Source organism: Mauremys mutica, chromosome 4 (assembly GCF_020497125.1).
Source record: "Mauremys mutica isolate MM-2020 ecotype Southern chromosome 4, ASM2049712v1, whole genome shotgun sequence".
Lineage (NCBI taxonomy): Eukaryota > Metazoa > Chordata > Testudines > Geoemydidae > Mauremys > Mauremys mutica.
In genome coordinates this window covers 71,731,512-71,749,508 of record NC_059075.1, presented here as the reverse complement: position 1 = coordinate 71,749,508, position 17,997 = coordinate 71,731,512, and the positions used below count along the sequence as shown (strand labels likewise).

The 17,997-nt window shown below is 44.0% G+C and overlaps 1 protein-coding gene across 1 annotated transcript in view; it reads right to left on the bottom strand.

Moving 5' to 3' along the window:
- Positions 1-17,997, bottom strand: part of MYBPC3 (myosin binding protein C3) — a 116,137-nt gene that overhangs the window by 77,626 nt on the left and 20,514 nt on the right. Inside the window, exons 12-19 of the mRNA XM_045016273.1 lie at positions 17,449-17,612; positions 16,457-16,589; positions 16,165-16,167; positions 15,222-15,346; positions 14,115-14,220; positions 3,920-4,086; positions 2,245-2,410; positions 1,351-1,457 (exon numbers count right to left, since the gene is read on the bottom strand). Coding sequence (XP_044872208.1) covers positions 1,351-1,457; positions 2,245-2,410; positions 3,920-4,086; positions 14,115-14,220; positions 15,222-15,346; positions 16,165-16,167; positions 16,457-16,589; positions 17,449-17,612 — 971 coding nt within the window. The remainder of the gene's footprint in view (positions 1-1,350; positions 1,458-2,244; positions 2,411-3,919; positions 4,087-14,114; positions 14,221-15,221; positions 15,347-16,164; positions 16,168-16,456; positions 16,590-17,448; positions 17,613-17,997) is intronic.

Sequence of the window (17,997 nt, the reverse complement as noted above, 5' to 3'; positions counted from 1 at the left end):
ACAACCTGCCAACCTGAAGCATATTCTCACCAACAACTGCACACCGCACCATAGTAACTCTAGCTCAGGAACCAACCCATGCAACAAACCTCGATGCCAACTCTGCCCACATATCTACACCAGCAACACCATCACAGGACCTAACCAGATCAGCCACACCATCACCGGTTCATTCACCTGCACGTCCACCAATGTAATATACACCATCATATGCCAGCAATGCCCCTCTGCTATGTATATCGGCCAAACTGGACAGTCTCTAAGGAAAAGGATAAATGGACACAAATCAGACATTAGGAATGGCAATATACAAAAACCTGTAGGAGAACACTTCAACCTCCCTGGCCACATAATAGCAGATTTTAAGGTGGCCATCCTACAGCAAAAAAACTTTAGGACCAGACTTCAAAGAGAAACTGCTGAGCTCCAGTTCATCTGCAAATTTAACACCATCAGTTTAGGACTAAACAAAGACTGTGAATGGCTTGCCAATTACAGAACCAGTTTCTCCTCCCTTGGTTTTCACACCTCAGCTGCTGGAACAGGGCCTCATCCTCCCTGATTGATCTAACCTCGTTATCTCTAGCTTGCTTCTTGCTTGCTTATATATACACACCTGCCTCTGGAAATTTCCACTGCTTGCATCCGAAGAAGTGGGTATTCACCCACGAAAGCTCATGCTGCAAAACGTCTGTTAGTCTATAAGGTGCCACAGGATTCTTTGCTGCTTCGACATCTGTAGGATTACTCACATGGGGAATAAGCAGCAAAGAATCCTGTGGCACCTTATAGACTAACAGAAGTTTTGCAGCATGAGCTTTCGTGGGTGAATGCCCACTTCGTCGGATGCAAGAGTGGAAATTTCCAGGGGCAGGTAAATATAAGCAAGCAAGAAGCAAGCTGGAGATAACGAGGTTAGATCAATCAGGGAGGATGAGGCCCTGTTCTAGCAGTTGAGGTGTGAAAACCAAGGGAGGAGAAACTGGTTCTGTAGTTGGCAAACCATTCAACTATTCAAGAATAGTTATTCATATATGTAAATGTTTGCAGGATTGGTCCTTAGACTGTCAGCTCTTTTGGGCAGAGGCCATTTCTTCCTATGTATTAAAGTGTCTAGCATGCTGTGAGCTCTACAATACAAATAATAATGATGATGCACTATCACAGAGAGAATTTACATGTGCCATGTTCATACATCAGGAAGGGACATCTCCATACAGGTTCCTGGTGTAATCAATTAAATGATTTGGTCCCACAGCTCCCTGTAGTCCTTATATATGGATAATTCCTTCTTTGGAAGGCCCATGGTATTCCCATTACATATTAGGAACCAGATTCCACAACACTCACCCAAAAATCTGAGTTTGGCAGAAAGGTTGTAAGCAAATCCTTCAGGGACAAAAGAATAGTCGGCCTCGTCTTCTGGGGTTACATCATCAATAGTTAGCTTATGGATTCTGAAAAATATACACAAGCATGTGACTCTCTTAACTTTAGTCAGGAGGTACACTGCTACAGAGAGTGAGTGCATTCAGGCTGCAGCACACGGCAAGCCATTAATAACCTTCCCAGTATCAAATCAACATGCTAGGGCAAACAGAACCAGTTTCCTCTCAAGTGTATTGTAAACCCAAGCAACACTATGGCAAAAAGTGCAGGCTTGTTCACCATCTTCGTCCTTGTAAACTCAGCAGACAGCACATTAAAACAATCCTTTGGCAGCCTTAGTAATTTAGGCAATTTAGAAAATTTTACTCATCTTAATGTGTGTGTGTGTGTGTGTGTGTGTATGAGTATATAACTATATATATTAAAAACTGTAGTAAATTAACACAAACAGATTTACTTCTCGGTACTGATATCTGTCTATCCTTATCTAATGTATCAGTCTGTTTGATTATGTCTATTCTAAAGTGACCATCAGTGTGGTCTCTAGGCAATTTAAATCCCCCCCAAAATGAAAGGCAGAGTAAAGGCTGAGAATCTGGGCTGATGCTCCATTGTACAGTTATAGACCAACATACTATATGCACACCTGCAGAATTACATACATGCCAGTACTGTACATGTGGTGCACACACCCAGGCAGATCATAGAAGAGAGGAATTGGCTACATGTTCATTGTGCTAAGGAAGGTTCCAACTGCCTCCCATTAGCTGGCTTATATTCATTTCCTCATCACTATCCAGAGAGGACATTAGTGTCATACCCAATCCTGTCCAAGCTTTCTGAAGCAGGACTCACCTGCCAATATGAGAGATCTTTATCCTCTCATCTGGGATCACCTCCTTCCCATTTTTCAACCAGATTCCTTTCACATTCTCATCGGAGACTTCGCACTTGAAGACTGCCTGGTCCCGTGCCCTCACTGTCAGGTCTGCGATACTCTGGTACACTTCCAGCTTCTTCTCTAGGGTTGTGAGTTGTGGAAGGAAGCAACACAAACATCAACAGGTCAAACATTGGTTTGTACAGTTAAATGTTTATGTTGCTTTTAAAGAAGAGAAGGAGCCAGGGTGAGGATGCTGTTTGTTGAAAGGTGAAATGTGAAGAGAAATCAACAGTATGCAGGATTTAACAGGACTGGTAGCCAGGCACCTGTTGCAGTCAGGATATCTATTACATCCGGCACACAGACCTAACAATCTTCTGTCTCCTTGAGGCCTCTGTAGTCATTTCCCCAGCAACGGTTTAATTTTTCTCCAGGCATAAGGACTAACTTACCCCATTATGGAGAAGGCTACCTTCAGCCCTCTTCCACATTTCAACCTCCCTGATTATCTGGCATTGCCTGTAATTTACTGTGACGTTCCCCTGGTGTTATCTGGACCGGTGATCTGCTAGGTCACTCCAATCCTTGACTCTGGGAGCCAGCCCTACCCTGCTCTGCTGTGAGAACCCCCACTCCTGGGTTGTTCACGCACAGCCTCTGGCATGTAAGCTGCTCCTTGGATTGTGCAACTGAATGATAACCAATATCTCTAGTCCCAGACACAACCCTAGGAACCTCCATCTTGCAGTGTCTAGTTATGCCTACTGAATGCTGCAAGCTTATATAAATTAATCAATTTAACAAAGAAATTGATATGTACCAGGCTTGTTATCCCAAGGGGAGTCTCTGACATGCTTCAAACCAAAAGCACTGCTTCAGGTAGAATAAACAAACACATTTATTAACTACAAAGATAGATTTTAAGTGTTTATAAGTCAAAGCATAACAGGTCAGATTTAGTCAAATGAAATAAAAGCAAAACACATTCTAAGCTGATCTTAACACTTTCAGTGCCCATACAAACTTAGATGTTTCTCACCACAGGCTGGCTGGTTGCCCTTCAGCCAGGCTCTCCCCTTTGATCAGCGCTTCAGTCACTTGGTGGTGATGTCTGTAGATGGAGGTGGAAGAGAGAGGAAGAGCATAGCAAATGTCTCTCCCTTTTATCATGTTCGTTCTTCCCTCTTGGCTCTGCCCCCCCACCCCTTCCAAGTCAGGTGAGCATTAACTCATTGCAGTCCCAAACTGACAAAGGAAGGGGGGGTGACTCACTCGAGAGTCCAACAGATCCTTTGTGGTTGCCTAGGCCAGTGTCCTTTGTTCCTGTGAGGCTGGGCTGGGTTTGTCCCATCCACGCCCTGATGAGGTGTGAATTGCCCCCCTGCTCTTGGGGAGTTTTTGCCTGGGCTTGCTTTAAGCCATGAGAACACATTTTCAGCCTCATACATATATACATGTAATTACAACCTATAACATTACTATAACAATTATTATGATAACATTACCATAACAACAATGTTCAGTACATCATGAGCCTTCCGAAGACACCCGACATGACAAACTTTGCATTAGATACCACCATCATATTATAAGGATGAACATGGGAGGTGTAGGGTGTTCCCACAAGGTACAGAACATCACACTTACCTTGTATGATCAGTTCAGCTACTGACTCCCCACCATTGGTCTTCACGGTGTAATGCCCACTGTCCTCCTTGGTTGACTCATTAATGATCAGGTAATGCTTTTTCCCATCCTTCTTGAACCGGTACTTGAATGTCTCTTCCCGTTTCAGCTCAATTCCATCCTTTTCCCTGCAGTACCAAACAGTATTGTCACTCTGCTTTCTGCTTCACTCTCTCCCTTCTGGGGCAGGATAAAAGTCAGCTGTATGATATTGAGGGTTTGGGGCATAAGACAGCAGTGCTGGATTGATGATGACCTAAGTGGCAAAAGACTGAGCTTTTCACACAGTACCAAAAGGCACAGAGCTGACACTACTACTTGCTGACAGTTCATTTGCACTGAAATTCTGATTCCTAGTACAAGAGAGTTAATTATTATTTTTGTTATATACTTACCCCTGACAATGTGTTGAATGTTGTACAAGAGGCAATGATAAATACAATCCTTGCCCCCAGTGAACTTACTGTCTAAAAGACTGACATACAGAAGACAGAACCCAGTGGAAAATACAGAAGATGAAATTGATTAAGGTTCATTTTAACTGTTGTTATTAATTATTATTTACTTATTATGAACTCACAACTTGTGGGCATCACAAAAGAAGTGAGATTTTAGGAGGGATTTACATGAAGAGGGGAGTTACTTTGGACTTTTCCCACCCTGTTCGTCCAAGGATCTCCATGTGTTTTACAAACATTACTGGGCCTCACAACACATCCTGGGAGTGTATGTAATTATTATAATTCCCAGTTTCCATATGGGGAAACCGAAGCACAGAGCAGTGAACCTACTTGAACAATGCATCCGACGAAGTGGGTATTCACCCACGAAAGCTCATGCTTCAAAACGTCTGTCTATAAGGTGCCACAGGACTCTTTGCTGCTTTTACAGATCCAGACTGACACGGCTACCCCGCTGATACTTGAACAAGGTCACACAACAAGTCATTGGCATAAAGCTTTTGTAAAAACTCTTCCCTATTTAGTAGGGCTGTCAAGCGATTAAAAATGTTAATTGTGATTCATCGCACTGTTAAACAATAATAAATACCATTTATTTAAATATTTTTGGATATTCTCTATATTTTCAAATATATTGATTTCAATTACAACACAGAACACAAAGTGTACAGTGCTTACTTAATATTTATCTTTTATTACAAATATTTGTGCTCTAAAAAACAAATGAAATAGTATGCTTCAATTCACCTCATACAAATACTGGAATACAATCTATCATGAAAGTTGAACATACAAATGTAGAATTAATGTACAAAAAAACTACATTCAAAAATAAAACAATGTAAAACTTTAGAGCCTACAAGTTCACTGAGTCCTACTTCTTGTTCAGTCAGTCACTCAAACAAACAGGTTTGTTTACATTTGCAGGAGATAATGCTGTCTGCTTCTTGTTTACAATGCCACCTGAAAGTGAGAACAGATGTTCACATGGCATGGTTGTAGTCGGTGTCGCAAGATATTTACGTGCCAGATGTGTTAAGATTCATATGTCCCTTCATGCTTCAACCACCGTTCTAGAGGACATGCGTCCATGATAACGAGGGGTTCTGCTCGATACCGTTCCAAAGGAGTGCAGACCAACGCATGTTCACTTTCATCATCTGAGTCAGATGCCACCAGCAGAAGGTTGATTTGCTTTTTTGGTGGTTCAGGTTCTGTAGTTTCCACATTGAAGTGTTATTCTTTTAAGACTTCTGAAAGCATGCTCCACACCTCATCCCTCTCAGATTTTGGAAGGCACTTCAGATTCTTAAACCTTGGATTGGGTGTTGTAGCTATCTTTAGAAATCTCACATTGCTACCTTCTTTGCGTTTTGTCAAATCTGCAGTGAAAGTGTTCTTAAAATAAATAACATGTGCTAGGTCATCATCTGAGACTGCTATAACATGAAATACATGGCAGAATGCGGGAAAAACAGAACAAGAGACATACTATTTTCCTCCAAGGAGTTCAGTCACAAATTACATTAATGCATTTTATTTTAATGAGCCTCATCACGTCCTCTGGAATGGTGGCCAAAGCATGAAGGGTCATATGAATGTTTATCATATCTAGCACATAAATACCTTGCAGTGCCGGCTACAAAAGTGCCATGTGAATGCCTGTTCTCACTTTCAGGTGACATTGTAAATAAGAAGCCGTCAGCATTATTGCCCGTAAATGTAAACAAACTTGTTTGTCTTAATGATTGGTTGAAAAAGAAGTAGGACTGAGTGGACTTGTAGGCTCTAAAGTTTATTATTTTGGTTTTATATTTACGTAACAAAAAAAAATCTACGTTTGTAAGTTGCACTTTCACAATAAAGAGATTGTATTACGCTATTGTGTGAGGTAAATTGAAAAATACTATTTCTTTTATCATTTTTACAGTGCAAATATTTGTAATAAAAATAATAATATAAAGTGAAAAACATCCAAAATATTTTATAAATTTCAATTGGTATTCTATTGTTTAACAGTGTGATTAATGGCCATTAATTTTTTTATCCCAATTAATTTTTTTGAGTTTATCACGTGAGTTAACTGCGATTAATCGACAGCTCTACTATTTAGTTTACAAATAACATAAAGGTATTATAATAAGTAGCCTGAAATTTCTGCAAATATTCTTAATCCATTTTACATGTTTTTATTTTATTAAGATAATGCCGTTACAAATTGTATATTCACATTTCTTTCCTTTTGGGGTTTGCTCTTTCCAGCTCAAGTAGACAGTAACTAACCCACGGTAGCTTTGGTTGAGCTACCACACTAAAAATAGAGTGTAGCCACAGCGGCATGAGGGGCTAGCCACCTCAAGCATGTATCCATCTAAAATGCTAGGCATGTACTTGAAGCAACTACCCCTTCCTGCTGCTCACACCACCGCAGCTACACACTGTTTTTAGCACTCTAGCTCAATCAGAGCTAATACAGTTATTTTTCCTTGAGCTTGAAGTGTAGACATACCCTAAATTACATGCATTGAGTAGTCTTAAACAGGACTACTTGAGGAGTAAGGGATTAACATGAGGAAGGATAGTAGAATCTGGCCTTATTTTTTGGCTGCATAAGTACTGCTATTGTGGTTTTTGTTTTTAATTTTCTTTGAGGGAGTAGTGGATTTTTTGCATTATTACTTTCATTTAATTAAGTGGCTAGCACACTGCTGATGCCATATAAAATTATTTTATCTGCATAGGGCTTCACAGACAAGCAGTGGAACAATGAAACTACCAACCTCAATAGGGAACCTCCAGACTTCTTCAGTTAGTTTTGCAACCATATACTACCACCAAAAAAACAAACAAAACCACATCTGAAGTACAAATGTAGTCATTGTTGACTGGAGAAGGAGAGGAGAGAGAAAAGGATGACAGTACAATTAAGACACTAGACTGGGCCTCACAAGGTCTGGGCTCCATTCTTAGCTCTGCCACAGTCTTCCTGCATAAATGGTTAATCTTGCTGTACCTCAGTTCCCCATCTGTAAAAGTGGGGATAAGGACACTTTCATACTTTCCAGGCATACTGTGAGAATAAATTCATCAATGTTTGTAACATGTTCAATTACAACAGTTATGGAGGCCATATAAGAACACAGGCAGAACTGTTATTACTACAGTTAGTACAATTGTTTTCATTTGAGACCTATAAACCAATGTGCACTCTCATCAGCCAGGGATGGAAAAATACATCCCAGCTACAAATCTTGTCACATTCCTTTTCTCAGGGATTGCTTTATTTCCAAAACACAAACTTAAAGTCAGAACAAATTAACTCATATTACTGGCTAATAACCACCTGAGGCCTTTCCAGCTGGTGAAGGAGAACACACACACTTCCTCTTTAGTAACCCTCTCCAACTACTGTGGAGAGCCCCACACTAGGCCAACACTGACTGATGGCCTCTGCTGCCCCTTCCTAAGAGTCAGGAAGTCTTATACCTGTCTGCCTGTAGGTCACATACTTACTCCTATTCATGTACCTGTGATTATAGTTCCCAGTTTTAAAGGGCCCAAAGGTTGTAACAGAACACTGGGACATACACATGTGTCCCCAGGCCCAGTGCCCTGTTGCAGGGCCTAAACTACTTAAACATCTCCCTAAAGTAATATAAACGTGGAACTCTTTTTCCATATGGCATTTGATATTTTCCCCAGGTAATGACATTTATCCCTCTAGTCCAGGTGTTAACAAAAGGGGCATTTACTGAGTCTCTGAAATGGTGAAAAAATACATTAAAATGTTAGATATTGTATTCCTAACTGCTCAAACTCAGATACTGTGTATTTGAGAGATCTCTGTCTCAGAGGTGGGAAAACTATGGGCCACATCCAGCACGCGGGACCCTCCTGCCCAGCCCCTGAGCTCCTGTCCCAGGAGGCTCACCTCCGACCCCTCCCCTGCTGTTCCCCCTCCCCCGCAGCCTCAGCTCGACCCGCCACCGGTGCAATGCTCTGGGCGGCAGGGCTGCTGCATGGTGGCATGGCTGGCTCCAGCTGGGCGATGTGGCTGCCTGTCCTGGTGCTCTAGGTGGCTCAGCTCTAGTGCCGCCAGCCACCAGTGCTCCAGGCAGTGTGGCAGGGAGCAGGGGGGGTTGGACAGAGGGCAGGGGAGTGATCAGGGGGCAGGGGTGTGGATAGGGGGCAGGGTGGTCAGAGGGCGGGGAACAGGGGAGTTGAATGGGGGCTGGGGATCCCAGTAGCCAGTCAGGAAGGAGGGGGGGTTCGATGGAGCGGTGGAGGGTCCGGGGGCTGTCAGGAGACAGGGAACGGGAGGGGGTGTTGAATGGGGCAGGAGTCCCGGGAGGCCGTCAGGGGACAGGGAGTTGGGTGTGTGTGGATGGGGCAGGAGTCCAGGAGAGGTGTCAACGGGCGAGAAGCAGAAGGGGTTGGATGGGAGCAGGGCCGGGCCAGGCCAGGCCTGGTTTCTTTGGGGAGGCACAGCCTCCCCTAACTGGCCCTCCATTCAATTTTGGAAACTGGATGCGGCCCTCAGGCCAAAAAGTTTGCCTGCCCTTGCTCTATCTGACTGCTTACTCCCTATTAGGCAAAGACAGCTGCACCTTTGCCCTTCTCTGATAAAATGCACATTCCACAGATATCAACTCTGTGTGGTGGGTCTGTTTTGAGGAGTGGTTATGAAGCACAGGATCAGAGAGTAGCAATTGCATGGTATTCTGGGAGAGACAGAGATCAGTGCCCCCCATGCCTTGTCATCTGTAAGTGGACACTGCACAACAATGTGTGTGCACGCGCATGTATTTTTAACAGAGTAATGCATACACTGTAGCCAGCTGTGGGGTGGGGGTCTATTTAAATTCTCAGTTCTTTCCTTGGAGAGGGCAGATGGAAGATAGCACTCTCCAGGAATGACATGGGCATTGTGAAAAATGCTGACAGCCTTGTGCCTGCAGCTGTTAACAAGTATGAGAGGATTCCATCTGAAAAAGAAACTAAGTGAGGACAACATGTAAGAACTGGTATGTCAGAATTGCCCAGTGTCTTCCTCAAGCATGATTAGCATCCCAGTTTCCTATAAACCAAAATGCTGAACATGCTGGGCTCCCTGGACGGAATGCCCCTCATCCCAATCTCACAAACCTAATTTGCATAATGACTGACTCTGCATGGTCAAGAGAATAGGTGCATTATTATTTATTATTTGTATTATTCCAACACGCAGGAGCCCCAGTCATAGATCAGGACCCCATTGTGCTAGGCGTACAAACCCAGAACAAAAAGAAAGTCCCTGTCTTAAAGAGTGTACGATCTAAGTATAAGACAAGAGACAACAGAGGGATGCAGACATATGGACGGGGAGTAGAAGGAAACAATGAGACAGTGCTGGTCAGCATTATCAGCAGTTGTCTCAGCACATCAGCAGCCTAACAGTTGTCAAGTTTTTTTGTAGGCTTCACAGCAGAGGGGAGTATTGAGGAGAGACTTCAAGGAAGATAAATTAAATTTGCTGATATCATGGGGAGCTTCTCCCGAGTGCGAGGGACAGCATGGGAGAAGCACAAAGGTGCTTGTTTGAAAATTTAACAGATGGGCAAGGAAGCCTGGCTTCATTGGCTAATCAGAGGTGGGCATCAACTTTTCAATACTGAATGAGAGATGAGAGGTAGAGTGAGAATAACTCTTAAAAGGCCATGAAAGTGAAGACAAGTAAAGTACATTTGATACCATAGAGAAGAACCCAGTGGACAGATTCAAAGAGAGGGGTGATGTCATCAAAGTTACGGGCTAGGAGAATGATCTTTGCAACAGCACTTGGAATGGATATGTTCAGGGCAAGATTGCATTTGTCAAGCCCAGAGAAAAGGCTGTTGCAGACACAAAATGATGAGAACCTGGCTGAGAGTTTTAGCTGGGTGGATGGACAGGGAAGATGGTATCTTAGATATCTTAGTCAGAAAGAATAATCAAAACTTAGACATAGACTGGTTGTGATGACCTAAAGAGGGGTCTGAGTCAAAGATGACATTCAGGTTATGGGCCTGAATGACAGGTCAGATGCTGGTGTAGTCCACCGTAGATATGTGTTCACTTCGAGCTGGCAGTGTGATTCCCAGCTTGAGAAGACATGCTTGTGCTAGCTCTGATCAAGCTAGTGCGCTCAAAATAGAATCTAGCTGCGAAAGTGCACGTGGCTGCAGGAGGGGCTAGCTATGCCAAGTACATACTTAGCATCTCTTGACACGCGCACACGTGAGGCAGCTAGCCATTTGCACTGCCGCAGCTACATTCTATTTTTAGTGTGCTAGCACAATCAGCACTAGTGTGAATATGTCTCGTCAAGCTAGGTATCACACCCCCAGTTTGGAGTAATTGATAAAGGAGGTTGCGGGGAGGATTTAGGGAAGAGGGTTAGACTCTCTCTATTTTAGCCATGATGAACTTGAACTGATGGCTAGAGAGCCATGAGGAGATATCAGAGAGACAGGCTGAGATTTTATTTTGAACAGAAGGAGACGGGTCTGGAGTAGAGTGTATATCTGAGAATCATCTGTATAAGATGGCAGTTGAATTTGGGTTTGTAGATAAGGCTACTCAGAAATAAAATGTATAGGGAGAAAAGAAAGGGACCAAGGGCAGAGCCCTGAGGAACCACCACAGAAAGTTGGAGGTGGGGGGGTTGAGGAGGATCTTCTGAAGGACACACTGAAGGAGCAGTTAGAGAGGTAGGAGGAGAACTACAAGAGGACAGCGTCACAGAAGCCAAGGGAGGGGACAAGATTTCAAGAACAGCATGGGTGACAGTGTCAAAGCAGCTGACAGCTCAAAATGGATGTGGATGGGGTATTAGTTCTGACTTTTGGCTATGGAAGAGGTTATTAGACACTTCTGTGAGATCATTTTCAGTTGAGTGGAAGGGATGCCAGATAGGAGAGGGTCTAGGACAGAAATGGAGGAGAGGCATTCTGGAAAGCAATTGTAAATAGCATGTTCAGTGAGCTTTAAGATAAAAGAGAAAAGGGAGATGGAGCAGTAATTGAAGAGGAAAGTGGGGACAAGGGTGGGTTATTTTAAGATTGGAGAGAATAAAGCATGTTTGTATGGTGAGGGGGAAGAGCCAGAATAGAGTGGGAGGTTAAGGAGAAGAGTAAGGTAGGGGATGAGAGTGAGCACCTGGGAGAGATCAAGAAATGGGATGGGGTTACTGGGCCAGAGGAATGGGTTAGAGGAGGAGAGCAGATGAGAAATTTCTGCATTTGTAAATGGGGAGAAGGAGAGAGTTGTAGGGGAGGAAGGGAAGGTGAGATGAGGGAAAGAGGAAGGTCACATCATATTTTGTCAGTTTTCTCTCTGTGCAGAGAGAGAAGTGGAAACAGGAAGAGGGGAGAGTTTGAGGAGTGAGTCAAAGATGGTGAAAAGGCAGCTGGGATTGTAGGCATGAGTCAATTAAGTTGGAGAAGTAGCGTTTAGTCATGAAGATGTTAGAATTGAAGAAGAGAATGAATTTCTAATGGAGGAAGTCAGCCGGATCACAGGTTTTCCACCAGAGTTGTTCTGCAGTGCTAGAGCAGGCGGGGAGGAAAGGAATGTTGGGGGTGAGCCAGTGCTGGGTTTGGTAGGGTGGATCTCTTGTAATGGGAGAGAAGGACTAAAGACTCCAGGGTGGAGAAGAGCAATGCATGGAGAGAATCAATAACCAAATTGATGGAAGAGAGGACAGGGAGGAGAGGGCTGAGCAGATGAGAAGTCATCAGTTCTGATCAATTGGAAGTCACAGAAAGGCCGAGTCACAGGATGTGAGTTGGGAGGCTGCTGGGTGAGGATGAAAGAGACCAGGTGATGGCCAGAGTGAGGGAACTCAGCAACAGAGAGATCAGAGAGAGAGCAGTGCTTGATGAAGACCAAGTCAAGTGAATGGTCCTTCTGGTGAGTGGGAGAATTGAACCAGGGGTGCAGGTCAAATGAAGATATGAGGCTGATGAAATGTGGAGCTAAGGGGTTGGATGGGTCGTCAACATGGAAGATGAAGTCTCCAAGGATGAGTGGGGGAGATTGTGAAGAGAGAAAGAGAGTGCCAGGAGTCAAAATCAAAGAGGACGGCTGATTGGGAGGAGTTGTGCAGAGGGAAGATGACAACAACAAGGGAGAGGAGAGGAAAGGCTTTTGTCCTGAGGAATGCTGACTTCTCCTTTGAGAGTCCCTTCCCCTTTTGACAGTATCTGCTTCCTTGAAGGTACTTTCCTTTTCCTTGGAGACCACTCCTTGCTCCCCTCAGAGTTCCTGTCCATGACACTGTGAGCTGTTACTACTTCTCTGAGGGTTCCTGGCACATTCCCTAAATATGGTGTTATGCCACTTTTTCTAGTCTGCCCTAGTTTGAGTTAGACTCAGAATCAACTACCAATAATGGTTTCTAAGGGCCAGAATCTGTATCTCTGTGCTACACATCTGTGCAGGAGATGCCAGCATCCCAGGTCTTGTGCTCTGTGAGCATTTGGGTGCCACAGAAATCCAGAGAGGACATAGATAGGCGGCTATGAAATGGGGACTTAGCCCCCTTCTGCACTAGCTGGCCACTTAGGGCTGGTGCTGGGGGACATATGCTTACACCTCCCAAAAGGAAATGTAGAAGCCACTTCTTAATGCTTGTTATAGAGCCCTCAAAGGCATTGTGCTTCCTTGTGCTCTGTGTAGGGAGAAAAACTCCAACCACTGGCAATACCATAGGCACCAACTTTCTGGGCGCCGGTGGGTGCCTGCGCCCCCTATCCCTTTCCCCGCCCCGGTCCTGCCCCGACTCCATCCCATCCCTGCCCCTGACCCTGCCCCCATTCCAACCCCATCCCCAAAGTCCCTGCCCCCTCCCTACCCCTATTGGATCCCTTCCCCAAATCCCTGCTCCGGTCCCGCCTTTTCCCCCAGCATGCCGAGTTCCCCCTCCTCCCTCCCTGCTCCACAAATCAGCTGTGTCACGGCGCAAGCGCTGGGAGGGATGGGGGAGAAGCAGGACGCGGCGGCCTGCACAGGGGAGGAGGCGGAGGCGGAGGTAAGCTGGAGCAGGGGGGTGGAGTGGGGCCACAGGGAGGTGCTGGTGGATGCTGAGCACCCACCAATTTTTTTCCGTGGGTGCTCCAGCCCCGGAGCACCCACAGAGTCGGCGCCTATGGGCAATAGTGCTTCTGAACCCATCTAACAAGAAGAGCAGAAGATGCCATTAAGTCCGTTAGAATCTTGCCATGCAGATCTAATGAACCTGTGCAACACTTAGACCCTAAAGTAATAGGCACTATAGAAAACTCCAAAACAAGTATATCGATAGAAAGCTAGAATTATAGAGTGAGAAATTCTGGACACATCATAAATTATTCCTTACATCTGTTTTTTTTTATCACTTTATGATCTGTTCTGGCCCCTCTCCTTCTACTCCTTGCCCTGTTAGGTGGGCAGATGGGGTATTCTCAGTTCCTCTCTTTCTTGCCCTGAAGGCATGCGGGTGTGGGGTTCCACCCTGTCCCTCTCCTCACTGCTTCAGGGACAGGCCCTAACTGCTCATCTTGAGGACCCCATTAGCTAATTTAATAGAATTTCTTTGTTAGAGACCTTGACAATATAACCATACTAATGGTGTCAGCCCTAGAGTGCTCCACAGAGGAGTGTGCACCAGACGTTTTTTTTTCTTACGTTCCCCTTACCATTTCACAGCAGCCCCTTCCTCAGACACTTCACACTCGAACTCCACTCTCTCTCCAACCATCACCACCTGGTCCTCCAATGGGTGGCTGATCAGGATTGGAGGCTCTGGAAATGAACAAGCCTGTTTTAAACAGGGTTTGGATAATAGAACACAAAGAGTACTAAGATCCCTATAACTTCATTTGCATCTCAGTGGGGAAAAGGGACAGGATCTGAGGTAATACATTTTTCATTCTACAGTAACTAGGGAGCAGTGAACTAATCCCATCCATTCCAAAGTACCCACCAATGCACACCATATGGCAGCATACAATTTCCTATGCCAGTTCACACCATTAATTTTATCTAGTGACTCCTCTGTTCTTACATTATGGGACAGAGTAAAAATGAGGGATTAATCATTTCTCATTTATACTCTGAATAACCCTAATTCAGAGATGTTAAAAACCTGGCCCATTTGACATATTTGTGCAGTCTGTGTAACATATTTAGCTTATACACAAGCTAAGCTTTATTTGTAAAGTAAATTTCTAGTCCTCTTTGTTGCAAATACAGTCTTCTAAATGTGAACCAAGTGTAACCTGCCCTCTCCCCCCACAATTTCATGGGGTGTTAACACTTAAGTCTAAAGATAACACTTGCAGTGTGAGCATTGACTATTTCATTGTTGATCATTTTTGCAGGTAGGCTGGTGAAGGGGTTGGGACTGTAATTTTATTTTAAAAAGCCTGAATTAATGACAATGCAGAAACAGTTCCAGATAGAAAAGGCTCATAGTGTGCATCTGGTTCTAACCCAATATGACCAAAACTGAGCACAATGCTTTGCAGAAATAGCCTAATATCTGATATGTCATAAAGTTTGTTTTCTCTCCCTTTTAGGATATATTCAGGTGTTATGTTAGCTTGTAACTTTCTGCTGCACAGATTATCTGTCTTCATTTAACTGTGAAGAAAAATGCCTTGTTGTTCAGTAAATAATAGACTCTGTTTCTGTTGTTAAGAATGTCCTTTTGTGTGAGATTAACTAGTCTCAGAGTAGAGAAGCAGGATATAACAATAAATGGTATTAGAGTGGATCTGCTTCTCTTGCTGGCAGTTACTCACCTTTTACAAACAGTTCTGTGAAGCTTTTCTCCTCATCAACCACACACTGATATGCTGCATCATCAGCTAGGGAGCAGTGATTGATAGTCAGGATCCTCTTATTCCCAACAGCCTCAAAAATATATCTGAAGAAACGCAAACAGAATCTAAATGTAATTCTCACCAAGTCTGTACCTTAGAGCCAGCCACCCTGTTCTGGTGTATGCGAGAAGGGAGGGAAGACCTGAGTGAGAGGAGTGGGAAGGACTTTGGCCCAGCCACCCTGTCCTGGCAAAGGGGAGAGGAAGACTGAGTGTTATCCACTTCTAGAATGCTAGTGAGAGATGGGGGGACACAGAGAAATATTTACACCACCAAGAGATAGTTAAACAAGGTGTGATGGGGTATACAAACCTCACACTGAGCGGCAAGGGGTTAAGGAACCATTCTGAGCTCAGACAGCCCCACCCTACCTCACCTGTAGCAAATACACCACTTGGAGGAGTAATTAAAAGGCAGGGGAGCAGCTCGTGTCAGGACCGGCTCCAGGCACCAGCGAAGGAAGCAGGTGCTCGGGGTGGCCAATACAAAGGGGCGGCACTCTGTCTGGTATTGGGGCGGCACCTCCGGGTCTTCGGCAGGAATTTGGTGGTGGGTCCCTCAGTCCTCTCTTCCTCTTTGAGCTGCCACTGAAGTGCCACCAAAGAGGAAGAGAGGGAGTGAAGGACTCGCTGCCGAATTGCCACCGAAGAATGAAGCAGCGCGATTGAGCTGCTGTTGATTGGGTTGGTTTTATTGCCTCACTATAAGCCCCCAGTTATGTCTCAACAGAACTTCAGCACAAAGTCACTTCAGCTGTAGCTGATGTCCTGTTACATCTAAATAGGTCCCATATCACAAGAAGGACAATCTCACTGGATCTTAAATACATTCAGAAACAGCAAGATATAACCTGAGGACTTACTTGCTAAGTGGGCAGATGGCAGTGTTCAATTCCATGTGCAGAGAGTGAGCATGGGGGGAGGGAGAAAAAAGAAACACTGATGAGAACTGCAAACTGAATATCATTTCACATGTTAACTGGAACTGCACTCACAATGACACACCCTTAGTCTTCCTCCATCTTTCCCTTTCCCTTCTGCTATCCCTCCTTCTTTCTTTATTGTCTTCCCTTCCTGAAGATGGCTCAGTATCTACAATTGTTCAAGGCCGTAACACTCTCCAGGCTGGATTTCCCAGTCTCTCTTCTAATTTACCTGCCGCTCACTTGGATCTCCTGTCCATTCTTCAGCCATTTCACTTCAGCATCTGGGTTGGCAAGTTCAATCATTAACTTGATCTTCTGTCCTTTGTCCACTTGGTAAGCAGGATCCAGTTTCTGGAGGAATGCTGAGATGAAGAACCGTTACAAAAAGGAGATTTTAATATTTTTTCTTTGCCAGGTTTCCTTTCTTTGCAGCCTAATCTAGAGGAAAGGCAATCAGGAAAGGAAAGGAGGTTTTTATCACCTTTCCTATTGGTTTATCTTTGTAATCCTTGCTCTGTTCTTTCCATATCTGCCATCACCCTCTTCTACCTTTCTTTCCCGAATGCCTTATGCTTCACCTTCCATCCTTTTCTATGATTCTGTGGCCTGATCTAGACTAGGATGATGTTAGCTAACATGCTAATTAGCATGTTCTAAATCTAGTATAGATAAGGCAGTGTGTAATTTAACCAATTTAGCACATGTTGAGTTAAAGCCTAAATTTCTCACTAGGCTTTCCCTCAATAATGTATTAAAGGCAGTGTGCCTTGTCTACACTAGACTTTTAAAATGTTAGCTAACATCCCACTTTTAAATTCTAGTCTAAACAAGACCCATTAAATCACATAAACCATGGTGTCTGGGGTGTAGCTGAGAAGTCCTTGTTTTCTGAGGAATATAAAATTGACCACTCCTTTTAAAGGAACCACTGCAGGCTAAGGCACAGAACAGAGTGTTATCATAATACCGGGGGAAATCTAGCAAAATGAGGAAGGTATGTAATCTCCAATAGTCATAGTGAGGTAGTTCAGAAGACCTGGTGAAGGTCTTCTCTTTGGGAACAGGCATCTCAAGTATAAAAGACCATAGAAAAAGTTGGAAGAACTAGTTAAATCATGTTCCTCTCCCCCATTCACCTGTATCAACTAATGCTGATATTGGAAACACCCATCACCAGTAAGATAAGAACAGATATTTTAGGAAGAAATACAGCTCTCCAACCTGTACTTTTCTTCTCCTCCTTTTTTATGCGTTTGAGGCGTTTCAGCATCCCCCGTAGGTCTGTGATACCATACTGGAAAGCAATTTTCTCATACTCAGAAGGAGGAGCTCTCCGCAGAATGTCCCAGACATCAACATCAGGTTGTGATTCAGTTTTTGGTTCACTTTTACCAGGGGGGAGTAGAACATTAGAATGACACACTAGAAAGAACTTCAAAAAAAGCCATAAGCTTGGCAAGCTATGCGTTGCTTAAGGGAAGCCATTCCTGCATTAGATGTCAGCAGTCTAGCTTTATTATTACAAAAATGCCTAGAGACCGTAAACAAAAGCAGGGCCTAAGTATGGTAGATGTTGTACATATGCATATTAAGAGACAGTTCCTGTGCTGAAGAGCTTATAGTCTATCTAGGCAAGACAAAGTATTATCCCCATTTTTAAAATGGGGAACTCAGGCACAGAGATGAGTTTCCTAAGATCACCCATGAAATCTGTGGCAGAGCCAGGAAATGAGCCCAGATCTTCTGAGACCCAAGCTCATGTCTGTAAGA